The following is a 12,284-nucleotide window of genomic DNA, read 5'->3' on the forward strand; positions in this document are numbered from 1 at the left end:
CTATTACTTTCATATTTTTTTTGACTCTTTTCGATATCCTCACTTTTTGGCTCTTCATGATATTCTCATTTTTTGACTCTATGATATTCTCCCTTTCATACCCGGTTCCCCCTCACCTTTCACTCTCTAGTTAACGGTTTCCTTTTGCTGAGAGAGATTCTTCGCCCTTGGTCTACAATTTCACGCTGGACTGTAATGGCGCTGCCGCTTATTTTCCCTTCCTCCAACTGCTAAGATTTTCCCCGTCAGTGTATCGTCTGATAAAGTTATGTTGGTGAGGAGAAGATTATGTGATGTGCTATTGTGGTGACTTGGTGTACCCCCCTCCCTCCCACCCTCTTCTCCTTCCATCCTTTTCCTCATGTCATTGCCCCATGCCCCACTCGAGTCATGGTGGTATCCGGCCAACCAAACGTATCTCTTTTCTCACAGTCCCAGTCAGCGAGTTGGCTAGCGTGAGAAAGTATATTCTTCTCACGGTGTCGTACATTTTAGGGGACAAGAGCCGGTGATCCTCTGATTTCATGTCGTCTTGCCCCTTTCCGAAAAAAGAGACGATGCATTTAACGACTTGGCTTCAGACTTGGATAGTTCTCCCACCATACATCTCCTTGCCTCACGCCTTGAGTTTCAACGACGTTCTCATGCACTTCCCACTCCATCGCCTCGTTCCCTTTGTGTTCCTCAAATTTGAGAGAATCAAGACCAGATGCGGCTGTACTGATCGGCAGACCGTTTGAAAGTCATGGTCAAAACAGGTTTATTGAAGGTAGCTTACGAATCATCACATATTTATCCTCCCCTCTCGTCGTCCTCAACTACTCCAACTCATCGCTCGCCATTACTTATCAACCGTGTTCGATTGTCCCCACATGTTGCACATTCTGACTGCACAGGACCAAACGGACATTTCCAAACTTGGTCTGAAACCGGTGAGCTCAATTGTATATTCAATGGTTTGACGAGCTAATAATCAAGGGCGCTTCCATTACGGTCAGTGAGAAATGGAGGTTAATGGAGAGTGACTTATGTTTTAGGCCATTGGATCCGCTGGACCTATCCTACAAGCACCTGAGAAAACCTTAGATGTCGGTGTGTTATGATCGTCTAGCTCAACCTATCACCGACTATGGCTCCCTTGGCTCACATGACTGGACAGTAATCAAAGCATGTCGCTGACTATCCAGAGGAGGATGTTAAAACTGATTCAGTGGTCAGTCCTTCCCCACTTAGCCCGCATCCGCTCACCGTGCAGGATCGCATACCGCCCGGCCTCGTCAACATGGGTCAGACCTGTTATCTTAATTCCACACTTCAACTGCTCCGTACTATTCAACCTCTAACAGATGCCATAAGCGAGTAAGTCTTTAAACAACATTCAAGGTCGAACAAATGTTCACGCTGACACACAGATACAAACCAGAAGAAAACGGTGATCAATACCGTCTCATGGCCAACATGAGACTGTTATATCGTCACATGAATCAACTCACGGAACCAATACCCCCCGTCCACTTTCTCCTCTCTCTCCGGCAATTACATTCACAGTTCGCCGAGACCGATCAGGCCGGCTACTTCGCACAACAAGGTGAGTCAAGGATTTGGAGAATTTGTGGCTGATGACAGATGCGGACGAAGCGCTCACTGTGATTCTTGGTGCAGTCGCACAGAATCTTCGTGGAAGTGGATCTGAATCCCATCAAACGATTGATGATCTTCTCGGGGTCGAGCTCACTCATGCGTGAGTCAAAATGTACAGGTGGCGAAGGGAAAACTCACGAGCAGAAATATCTGCGCCGAGGCCACCACCGAAATACCCATCTCGGTCTCTGAAAAAGTCCTAAAGCTCTCTTGTAATATATCCATCACCACCAACTTTCTCCTTGCCGGCATCCGTGATGTGAGTTGAGATGAAAAATAACGTTCGAGCTGATAGGAGAACCTGACGCAAACAATTCAAAAATACAGTCCGACCTTAGAAAGGGTAGCAGATTACGAACGGTGAGTTGTGAAGGATTGAGTTGACAGACTGCTGATCAGCATAGAAAATCTCGTATATCCCGACTCCCTCCATACCTCTGCGTCCATATGGTGAGCGTTACATTGAGGAGCTGGTTAGATGATAGATGCTTACGACAGGTCCGTTTTTACTGGCGGCGTGATATAGGGTGAGTATCGTCATCTGAAACCAGTAGACCGCGTCACTAACAGAGCAGGAAGAAAGCCAAGATCATGCGTAAAGTCAAGTACCCCCTCCAGTTGGACTTGCTCGAACTAGTGAGTGGTCCCCATCCTGACCAGAAGCCGGCTGAACCGCCTCGAGGTGACAGACGAACTCCGACCACAGCTCGCCCCGATCAACACGGCCATGAAACGTATCCTAGCCGACCGGGATGACCGGGCCCGTATCGCCAAACGAGACAAAAGCAGATCACTGGCTTCATCGGAACTCAAAGCCGAAGAGGACAATGAAGAGACGAAACGTGCCGAGGAGAATAAGCGGGTGACTGAGGTTATTGCGGAGCAGAATATAGATCTTGGCAGAGTGGGACAAAACCCTTCTGCATTGTACGAATTGTGTGGTGAGTAAGATTCATTGTTGTCGACATTATTGTTTGGCTAAAGGGACAATAGCGATGGTGACGCATAAAGGTGCGAGTGCAGATTCAGGTGAGCGTTTGTCTTTTGTTTCAAAAGCGGCGATCGCCGTTCTTATTGTTCCTCATGTGTGATCCGGATTTCCAAAGGACCCTTGAATCTCGTTCCTGAACCTCCGAAACGCCTCCTGAATATCTCATTTTCACAAAAGAGTCTCGAACGCGGCTGACGGCGAACAATAGGACATTACATTGGTTGGGCGCGTAAAGATCAACCTCGGGCTTTTGTGCCAAGCGGAGAAGAGAGTTGGTACAAATTTGACGGTCCGTACTTTTATTGTTCTTCCCCCAACACTCGGCCTCTGTTCCCATGCCAATCTAAATACCTACCCTATTGTCCTCGACCTTTCTCATTCCTTCCCTATTGTCTTTCTTCCACCGGACGCCGGACAACACCCTCTCGCCTAATGTGCATCACCAAAGAGCAAAAAGACCCCAGAACTCTGGAAGAAAAGAACGTAAAGCTGAAACATGAATTAGATGACAAAGTCTCTATTGTCGATGCGTCAGTCTTCCCCCCCCTTCGATCATTACGAGGCATCAGAGCTAACGAAAAAACAGACAAAAGATCCTGAATCTAGATGGAGGAGGTCAGGATTCAGTCGCCTACATTCTATTGTATAGGTCTGTCCATTCTTTCCCCGTCTCCCGTAAATGAAACTGATAGTGGTAGGAGTGTGACGGCATGACCGATAGATGAACAAAAAGAGAAAGAAAAAATCGAAGGAATGTCGGAGATTTTCCTTTGGATCCTTGGAAAAACCAAGGAGGTTTGGAAAAAGTCTTATTGTTCGTATGAAATTCATATCGTCACGAATGCATTACTGTTCAGAGGATATAAAGACGATTTCTTTTACGTCCTTTCTTTCTTTCTTCACCAAACGAATCATCTTTACAACCGAACAACCTTTCACACAATCAACCAATCTCTCTGCCAATACAATGGACGCTTTCACCATCAGTTCCCCTACTCCTGTCAATGAGGAGACCATAATCGTCTTCGGGCCTGTCAACGAGGAGGGCGGCGGCAACCGAGGCGACCCCTCAGGTGTTTGCGTGATTGCCTGATTTCAGGCTTCCGGTGAGTGGAGTTTTGTGTCATCATCTGCGTTAGCTAAGTATAAGTAGAGTCAGCAGCTTGACATTGGACGTCGAGTGTTATCGAAGGAATGACGTGGTGGGATTTCGGCGTGGACCGCCAATATTTATAGTATATGCATGTCACACTGACTGCCATCTACGTTCGGCTCAACATCGCTGACTCTTACCTGTATCCTACCCTTCACCAGTGTGTACAATGCGTTCAAGGATGTTCACTGACGTGGCTCTGACTCAGCTTTGCTCTATTTGGCCCTCGAAGAATTCAATGTGTGGCATTTCCATCTCGTCTCACACTCTGATGCTCAGCTTGGGTACGATCCGAATGCTGCCTCCCGCGACCGGCACTCGTGACGCGCCGTCTTGTGGACCAATCCCGGAAACGGCCGCTGCTGAATGACGCCGGTAATAAAGCCCCACTTTCACTGCGAACCATCCTCTGATTGGTAGAATCGATGCTGCTCTCCTGCACAAACTTCTTCTTCCGGCGGTCCCATCGAAGCTGGCTAGCCTTCTGCAGTCTGGGTCGAGGACCTTCATCGGCAGACATATTGAATGTGGCCGAGCGGAGTTGTGACGAGAAACAGTCCGCACCGTTGATAGAATATCTGTTATCAGTTCACCTGCAAGAATTTGATTATAGGTACGTACGTCTTCTCGTGTTGGGCGTCTTCTCGTGCATGCGGCAGAAAAAATTCTGAGTTCCGATAAGAACTTCGCGAAGAGGGAACAGTCAAAAAGACTCTCTCGTTTGTTGAAGATCTTGAGAGAGCGCCCAAAGGTACAAAGTCGGCTGATCCTTGACGATACTCACTCACGACCGTGGCGCGTTCGAGTTTTGAGACGGCGACAACAGCTTTGCTCGACACCCGACTGCTAGACTTTCCGACTGAAGTCCTGGGCCGATATGTTTCGATAGCACGTAGTAAATCGTCACAGCGTTCGTTCGCAACAGCGGGGTGGGAGGTGACGAAAACGGGTAGGACCGCCAAGTCGGAGCCATCATGTGAGCTTCGGATCCACAATTTGCTCATACGATGAGCGTCTGCGGACGCTCGACTTTTCGAGCGTTCGAACATCGCTTGTCCCCGATCTTTTACCATACGTAACGCTGCCAGAGAGCGATCGGACTCAGCTAGGCCGACAGCAATCCGCTCGCGGTGTGTTTCGAGCACTTGTTGTGGCAGTCTCCCGATCAGTGGAGGTGAAGCATCGAAGATTTTGACCGAAAGGGCCTCGTCCAGGTCGAAGAGATGTGCTATATCACCGGTGGTCACCAGTGACCACGCCATCCCACGGCGTCCCGCTCGCGCTGTCCTCCCAACTCGGTGCACAAATCCTCTCACCCCGGTAGGGAAGTCATAGTTGATTACATTGCCGATCATGGGAATATCTAAACCCCTAGCCGCAACATCGGTGACAACAAGGATTTGTTGGCGACCGGCCCGGAAGGAGTCGATCTGGGTTTTCCGAGCGACCTGATCGAGCGATCCGTATATATATGCCGACTCGTAGCCCGCTGCACGGAGAAGACACACCAGGTATTCTACGTGATGTTTGGTTGCGACGAATATGATGATCTGACTGGAACCCTCTGGACTCGATGGACCGGATTTCCCGAGCAGGACTCCGAGCAAAGCCAGCACCGCGGCGTCTTTATCGGCAGGTTTCACATAGGCAAAATGTAGTCGTAGATCTGCGCTGATGGTTTGCTCGGCATCGAGTCGAATCATGCTGGGATTGACCAGACCGGCCTTGGCGAACTCGGCAACTTTGGTAGGGAGAGTGGCGGAAAAAAGGAGACTTTGGCGAGTCGAGGGTAGCCGGTGCAAGATCTCGCGGAGTTGACTTTCGAACCCCATTTCAAAGAGCCTGCGGTCAGCGTTGTCGCAGCGTTCGGACTCACCGATCGGCTTCGTCGTAAATGACCATCTCTAATGTGCGGAGGTCGAGCGACATCTCGACAATGAGATGCAGCATCCGCCCTGGCGTAGCTACTACTCTGCGTGTCAGATCCTTCATCTTGATATATGCGAGACTCACACATCCGGCTTTCCAGAAAGCACTTCGAAATGGTCGTCCAAGCTTTCGCCGCCCATGATGATAGCCCATCTCAGAGGTTGCTCATTTTTGAGCGGTTCTTTCCGAAGACCCCGAGCCAGATCTTTGCCAGCTTTGAGTATTTGAACGGCGAGCTCTCGACTTGGACATAGAATGAGAGCCTTGATGGACGGGACAGGGACGGCAGAGGAAGACAATCGTTGAAGAAGAGGAATGAGATAGGCCAACGTCTTTCCGGATCCAGTCCTAGCCATGCCTAGAACGTCTCTTGGCGGCGAAGCGAGTGTGAGAGGAAGCGTAGACTTCTGGATGGGAGTGGGAGATTTGAAGCCGCGCAGGAGTAAAGAGTGGATGAGAGATTGATTGACACCTGATCGGAATGAGCTGTGAGAGCATGAGGAAAATCACGAAAGAATATCGCTCACCCAGTCTTTGCCACTGGCTGTCTTTGAGTCTGATGGGGGCTTGAGAACGGCTGCGAGTACCACCTGATATGACGTGTCGCCTAGAGGGAGAATGAGAAAGAGCTTCCGACCGAGGCATGATTCCTGTGTGTTTCGATACAAAGTAAGATGTATGATTATTGTAGGAGGAAGAGGGGAGAAACTTTTGCTGCTTAGCGAGGGTGAGGTCAAGTCACGTGACTCGTAATTCTCACCGCACAGTTTCGCACCCAGCAAAGCATCTCATCGCAGTTGAATCATCCCAACTTACAACCCCACCCCATACTCTATCACTTCTACCATCCGCCATAAGCCATCATGTCCGTCCAGCCCTTGTTCACTTGTATATCATGCAAGGTCGCGTTCGAATCTCCCATCGAACAACGCAATCATTTCAACGCGGATTGGCATCGTTACAATATGAAGCGCAGGGTGGCCAATCTCCCCCCCGTTGCCGCCGATGCCTTCAACGACAAGGTCATCCAGTATCGCGAGCAGAACGCCGTTAGAGCCGATCCTAGATCGTTGATATGTGTGCCATGCGGGTGGGTCGGTGTCTGGCTCTTGGAATGTCTCTGACGCGCAGTAAATCATTTTCCAATGAGAATTCATTCCGCACCCATGTACTCTCCCGCAAGCACCGAGACAGAGAGACCGGCGCTCAGGCAGGTCACAACTCAGCACGAATCGCGCCAAAGCCTTTAGAGAACGCCACGGCTCCTGACGTACAAGATCACGGCTCTAATGACGGCAACGTATCGGACGACGATGACCTCCAAGGCAAACTCGCGACCGCCCGGCGAGGTATTCGCCCGTCAGACTGTCTGTTCTGCCCCAAACGTTTCCAAACGGTCACATCCGCGCTTTCACACATGTCTCACTTCCATAGCTTTTTTATCCCCAGACAGGAGGACCTCGTCGACCTCCCTGGCTTGCTGTCATATCTCGGAGAGAAGATCGTCATCGGCAATCTTTGTCTGTACTGCCCCAACGGTGGCAGAGAATTTGGCACCATTCAAGCTGTCCGAGCACATATGATAGACAAGGGTCACTGCAAAATGGCATTTGAATCGCCGGAAGATAAGATCGAGGTCGCCGAATATTACGGTCACGATCAAGTTTCCGACCACGAGGAATCGGAATGGGAAGATGTGCCCAGCGCTGATGATGGGTCGACGAGTTCGACGCATATATCTACGGTGAGTTCTCTGACGCGATTTACACGGCTGACAGCTAGCACGCTGTCACCATTCGTCATGATGGTCTGTCTCTCACACTGCCCTCTGGTCGCACAATCGGTCACCGATCACTCAAAAGATACTTCGCTCAACGCTTCGGACCTGCCTACGGAACGTCCCACGCGCTGGACCCCACCCAGGAGAAGATCGCCAACATCCGTGCAAGACTAGCTGATCCTAGTCTTGCCTTGGTCCCACTAGCAGGCGGTGTGGGTGTTGCCAAGAAAGGCCTTTCTGTCGTAGCGGCACGCAATCCTGGGGAAGCCCGTTGGGCTAAACGCCAAGGCGGCTCCTTCTTAGATCAGAAGCGCCATTTGGAGAACAAATACAAAATTGGCATGATTCATAATAGTCAAAAGCGTGAGTCCACATTCCAACAACGGTCTAAGCTCATCTTCCAGACTTTCGAGATGCGCTATGTGAGTTCTGCCCTTCCAGCGGAGCGCATTGGCTGACCATGATCAGTGCAATGACAAGAATCCATCTCGTGAACTGTATAACTCTCTGCCACTAGATGTAACGCTTCCCGGCGCACTTTACGTGTTGTGCCCGCTCCAAGCTACCATCTTCTCATCTTCGATGTGCTCTTCGATGAAGTCGTTTACTTTGGCTGGAGACTGTTGCTGGTTGATCAGGACTTCCTGAGTGTGAGCTTCATCATTCACGGCATCAAGACTCACGCCTAAGTCGGTGTCATTCCGGATCGCGAAGGGATCTCCGGAAGCGGCAAACAAACCATACCCTGCCGACTCTCTCTGGCCTTGATCGTCGGTCATGAAAGTTGTATGGAACTTGTTTTGAAAGGCGTTCGGATCGAGTGATGCGGCTCGTTGGAAGGATGATGGGCCGCGTTGCTCCAGTCCCGCTAGATCCGCAGGTGGCACCGTTTGCGGGTAAGGCTGATAGCGTGTGGACCGATGTAAGAACACCCCGTGTATAGGGCCCATCAAGGGATTGGCGGCCATGACCGTTGGAGTCATCGAACGATGTCGACGTGGTGGTGCAGATGGTGAGAGCGCCGCGACGTGGGAGGGGAATGGCGTCGCAAATGCGGGCCATTCATTGACGGCGTGGTGAGATCCATTCAAAAACTGCGTCATGCCCGTCTCGGACGAAGGATAATTGTGTGCCATCACAAGGCGGTTGTATTGATCAGGTTCTGACCTCTGTCAACGACTGAGCATGCAAGAAGTGGGAACTACTCACCGAGTCTGTTTGAGACATCTCCAAATCCTCTCATGTGCGGATCTCCTGAGTGACCCAATTCCATCGGCAAGACATACGCGCGACCCTCCCTTGCAGCCATCGCATCGACTTCGGCTTCCAAATATGCAGCCATATCATCCTCGGTGGTCTCAGACGCCTCCGTCTTTAATCGTTCCCCCCGTGCAGCTCTATCGTGAGTTTTGTTATGTTGGTGTAGATTATCGCTGCGACTAAATCGTTTGTCACACTTAGGGCATACGTACGGCTTTTCTTGGGTATGTGTGCGTACGTGTCGTTTCAAATGTTCTAGTCTTTTGAACAAACGACCACAGGAGAGGAGTGGACAACTGAAGCCTTTACTCGTCACCGCCGGAGAATTCGTCAAAGCGGCCGTTGCCATCGACGTTGATGCTGGTGGACCGCTGGAATTCCGTTCCTGGCCTAGATACGACATCGTCCGCGCCATCACGTTTCCCGGCACCGCGTCAGGCTTGTTATCTTCATGTAGCCACGGCGATGAACGGGTTGCAGCGGGTGGCGGGCTGTTGGTTTCGGGAAGGCGATGAGTGAGGGGAGGGAGTATAGGCTGCATCGTGGCTGGGATGTCGTCCACATTGAATGGAAGCGTGGCTTCATGTAAACGCGGAAATACATTGTCGGTATTGCTTAGGGGTCGCAATGCATAGAACGGATCCACCTGCCCCACACCAAAGGGCGGTTCCCGAGATACGCCATCGCTGTCCGATCCGCTTTCCTCTGTGTCACCATTGGGTGTCGCTCTTCCCCTGGATGGTTTGGCCCTGCGTCTTCGTTTATAGGCAGGACTGCCCTCGAAAAGCGATTGTGAGACTAACACAGAATTGGCAGTCAAAGGTTGCGCGGAAACCTCGTCATCCGTATGAGGCGATTGCCCGGCGTAAATGTCCACCTGCCTCGGAGACTCGGCAAGTTTCGGTAATGGTATCGCCTCTGACTGAGGCTCACAGGAGAGCGGAACCCCCATCAGCGGCCCTCGTGTCGGTCCGATAGGGGACAAATCGTTCGGTCTTGATGTCTCATACGGTCAGCTTGTTCCTAGGGGGGAGAAAGAGGTCTGACCACATTCATGGATTCCTCCAGACCCGGTTGCTTTCCCGCAAATTGCTCAAACAAACTTCGCTTCGGATCATATCTGCGTGGTCATCTCCACGATCACATGTCAGGAGACGTCATACCTAAAACTCCGAGCAGGCTCGCCAACTACGACGGTGGTCGGTTCAAGTCCCATCTTTTCTCTTTTCAAGTCCCTTTCCAGGGCGTCAAGAAACAATCTGTCATGTGGCACTGAAAACCTTTCTCGTTAGCCATGCGGCCTTTACGAGGTTTGCTGCACGAGCTCACCAGTAGAAAACCTGAGAGAAAGGGCAAATGTAAGCAATGCAACGAAGTGTATGGGAATAGCATGCCTTTTGCTGCACCCTTAGCACTCATCAAGGACGGAGTAGCGCACGCACTTTTTTTTGCGTCCTGATGCAGCCGTTGCGGAATAATAAGTCGAGAAAAGGAGACCTTCAGCGTCAGCGGGTAGGTCGACATGTTGCAGGCTCACTTGGGTTCTTCCAAACAAGCATCGGTCCCAGGTTTTAGATTACGGAGATCTGAGAACACGCCCTCCTCGAACCTGAGTATATCAGCCGCGGCCCGCAATTCTCAGTGTGGAAGCCCACTTCTTGATGTTTTTCACAGGCCGAGAGAACGCCTCGAAACGGAATACCAATGCTCGGACTGAGGTCATCAGAGAAACTACTGACATGGAAACGGAATCATACCTATGTCAGTGCCAGTGATGTGGTACAGTCCATTCCAGAATACACAGGACACATGCTCCCCGTTTGGTAAGAGAAACCGGTTGAGGTTAGGATGGGGTGATGATAACGGTCCATTGTGGTATGTCGAATTCTAACGTTCAGCAACTGAGTCCAAGCTGAGGCTAGCTGCATATCTTACCGGGTTCATGCTGGAGTCATCCGCCGCCATCCATCTCGTAGGCGCTGTGGCAAGGAACTGCTCTCAGTCCAGTACGTAAGTGACATTGGCCGTTACTGACGAATTGCAACCGACTCAAATGCTTTACCAGTTGACTCTCTCTTTCGGTCAGAGGTCTAGGTGCGACTTCAGTAGGTGGTGGTAGAGGAGTCGACGGTGTTTGAGTTTGCAGTGGCGTCGGTCTATGAGGTCAGCCTCGATTGACGACTTCATGCTAACGTACGATGGGCTCGGTCCACTACGCCAACTGGGGGTTCCTCCCGGAGCGCTGTAGAGCGCTGGGGGAGGTGCAGGCATGCCGGTATTGGTGATCGGCTGTCGGTTTAATTCCTCTTCCATCGTTGTAGTTCTCAACGATCAACGATCAATGTTGTTGGTATTGAAGACCTTGAGTAAAGTACACCGTCTACACGGTCACTCCTTTGTGGTCCCGGCAAACGAAAGGATTCGTCTTTGTCGAAGAGGTGCTTTCATAAACTTGGGGCAGACATTCTGCACGTAAACCAGTTCTGCTCAGCGCTCGTATGTACTAGATTGAGTGTTTCGGGACTACCGCAGACTATGATGGCGTGTTTCACTCAGCGCGGGCGGCCGTGGTTTCGTGGCCTTCGCCCCAGTTTCAGGCATTATCATCTTTTTGGTTTAGGGATGTGTACCTATGACATACACCCGAGGTGCAGTGCCACAATCGCCAGTAACCACGTGGCGTATCGAGCACAATAAGAAAACACACAGGCACCGTAAGGTTAGAACTGAACCGCTTTTTGTTTGCAGCAGAACAATACCAGCTGCGCGCCTGAACTCGGTGGCCGTTGCTTGGTATATCCGAGCGACTTTAGGTCCATATAAGCCAACATGTACAGATCTGGGTCACTCCCAACCTTCCATCTTTTGCTCACTTGACTGCAGCCAACATGCACGACATTGGCCTGATTGTCCTTACCGGCGTATCTCTTCTACTGTTACTTCTCATAGTTCGGGTTCACTGGCGTGCTCGCAACGTCGGCACCCTTCTCAATATCTTCTGGCTTTTCCTGGGCAACCTGGTGTACTTGGTGAATGCGATTGTGTGGTGGGACAATGTGGAGAATTCAGCACCTGTCTGGTGCGACATATGTGAGAGTTTTATGTCTGTCCTTCCCTTAAGCTTACGTTGCAGCCACCAAAATGCAAAATGCTTTTATAGGGGGATTAACGGCTTCCACACTCTGCATCAACAAACGTCTCGCGGACATCGCAGCCTCTCGAGTCGTGACCACTGATCAACGACGTAAGCGCATAACGCTTGCAGTGGATCTGGGCCTCGGTCTCGGCCTCCCTGTCTTATGCGTAATCCTGGCTTATATCGTGACTCCACATCGCTACAATATTCTTGAAGGATATGGATGCGATGCTGTGGTCTACTCGACCATTCCGACCATCTTCCTTGTGTATTGCCCCCCTCTTATCATCAGTTGTGTGTCAGCGGGGTACGGAGGTGAGTAACAATTCTCGTCGTTCTTTGCGCCATGATGCTCACATCGTCCAGTGACCGCTGGGTATGCGTTTTTAAAGCG

At 50.8% G+C, this 12,284-nt stretch overlaps 5 protein-coding genes across 5 annotated transcripts; 2 read left to right on the top strand and 3 right to left on the bottom strand.

Moving 5' to 3' along the window:
* The first annotated feature begins 757 nt into the window (after nucleotides 1-757).
* On the top strand, nucleotides 758-3,359 carry TREMEDRAFT_39596 (uncharacterized protein). Its single transcript, XM_007005281.1, has 19 exons — nucleotides 758-769; nucleotides 897-932; nucleotides 979-993; nucleotides 1,038-1,092; nucleotides 1,188-1,213; nucleotides 1,256-1,359; nucleotides 1,413-1,588; nucleotides 1,627-1,741; nucleotides 1,786-1,900; nucleotides 1,940-2,001; nucleotides 2,046-2,091; nucleotides 2,140-2,168; nucleotides 2,217-2,277; nucleotides 2,324-2,582; nucleotides 2,635-2,670; nucleotides 2,841-2,921; nucleotides 3,138-3,162; nucleotides 3,219-3,281; nucleotides 3,331-3,359. Exons 6-19 carry the CDS (start codon nucleotides 1,283-1,285, stop codon nucleotides 3,344-3,346), a joined length of 1,161 nt encoding a protein of 386 aa, XP_007005343.1. The 5' UTR covers nucleotides 758-769; nucleotides 897-932; nucleotides 979-993; nucleotides 1,038-1,092; nucleotides 1,188-1,213; nucleotides 1,256-1,282; the 3' UTR covers nucleotides 3,347-3,359.
* A 174-nt stretch (nucleotides 3,360-3,533) lies between these two features.
* Nucleotides 3,534-6,375, bottom strand: TREMEDRAFT_39597 (uncharacterized protein). Its single transcript, XM_007005282.1, has 6 exons — nucleotides 6,242-6,375; nucleotides 5,799-6,186; nucleotides 5,662-5,757; nucleotides 4,407-5,627; nucleotides 3,783-4,363; nucleotides 3,534-3,738 (listed from the first exon to the last, which is right to left on the bottom strand). The coding sequence occupies exons 1-5, from the start codon at nucleotides 6,357-6,359 to the stop codon at nucleotides 4,021-4,023; spliced, it is 2,166 nt and encodes a 721-aa protein (XP_007005344.1). The 5' UTR covers nucleotides 6,360-6,375; the 3' UTR covers nucleotides 3,534-3,738; nucleotides 3,783-4,020.
* Nucleotides 6,376-6,519: 144 nt separating this feature from the next.
* TREMEDRAFT_74139 (uncharacterized protein) lies at nucleotides 6,520-8,612 on the top strand. The gene is made up of 6 exons (XM_007005507.1): nucleotides 6,520-6,804; nucleotides 6,846-7,458; nucleotides 7,497-7,857; nucleotides 7,899-7,916; nucleotides 7,963-8,139; nucleotides 8,179-8,612. Exons 1-5 carry the CDS (start codon nucleotides 6,578-6,580, stop codon nucleotides 7,968-7,970), a joined length of 1,227 nt encoding a protein of 408 aa, XP_007005569.1. The 5' UTR covers nucleotides 6,520-6,577; the 3' UTR covers nucleotides 7,971-8,139; nucleotides 8,179-8,612.
* Nucleotides 8,613-8,695: 83 nt separating this feature from the next.
* On the bottom strand, nucleotides 8,696-9,103 carry TREMEDRAFT_31906 (uncharacterized protein; the record flags this gene model as incomplete). Its single annotated transcript, XM_007005248.1, has 1 exon — nucleotides 8,696-9,103. The coding sequence occupies one exon, from the start codon at nucleotides 9,101-9,103 to the stop codon at nucleotides 8,696-8,698; it is 408 nt and encodes a 135-aa protein (XP_007005310.1).
* Nucleotides 9,104-9,901: 798 nt separating this feature from the next.
* On the bottom strand, nucleotides 9,902-10,477 carry TREMEDRAFT_31921 (uncharacterized protein; the record flags this gene model as incomplete). Its single annotated transcript, XM_007005251.1, has 4 exons — nucleotides 9,902-10,038; nucleotides 10,181-10,251; nucleotides 10,292-10,363; nucleotides 10,410-10,477. 4 exons carry the CDS (start codon nucleotides 10,475-10,477, stop codon nucleotides 9,902-9,904), a joined length of 348 nt encoding a protein of 115 aa, XP_007005313.1.
* Between the last annotated feature and the right edge of the window lie 1,807 nt (nucleotides 10,478-12,284).

This window comes from Tremella mesenterica, assembly GCF_000271645.1.
Source record: "Tremella mesenterica DSM 1558 unplaced genomic scaffold TREMEscaffold_7, whole genome shotgun sequence".
Taxonomy (NCBI): domain Eukaryota; kingdom Fungi; phylum Basidiomycota; class Tremellomycetes; order Tremellales; family Tremellaceae; genus Tremella; species Tremella mesenterica.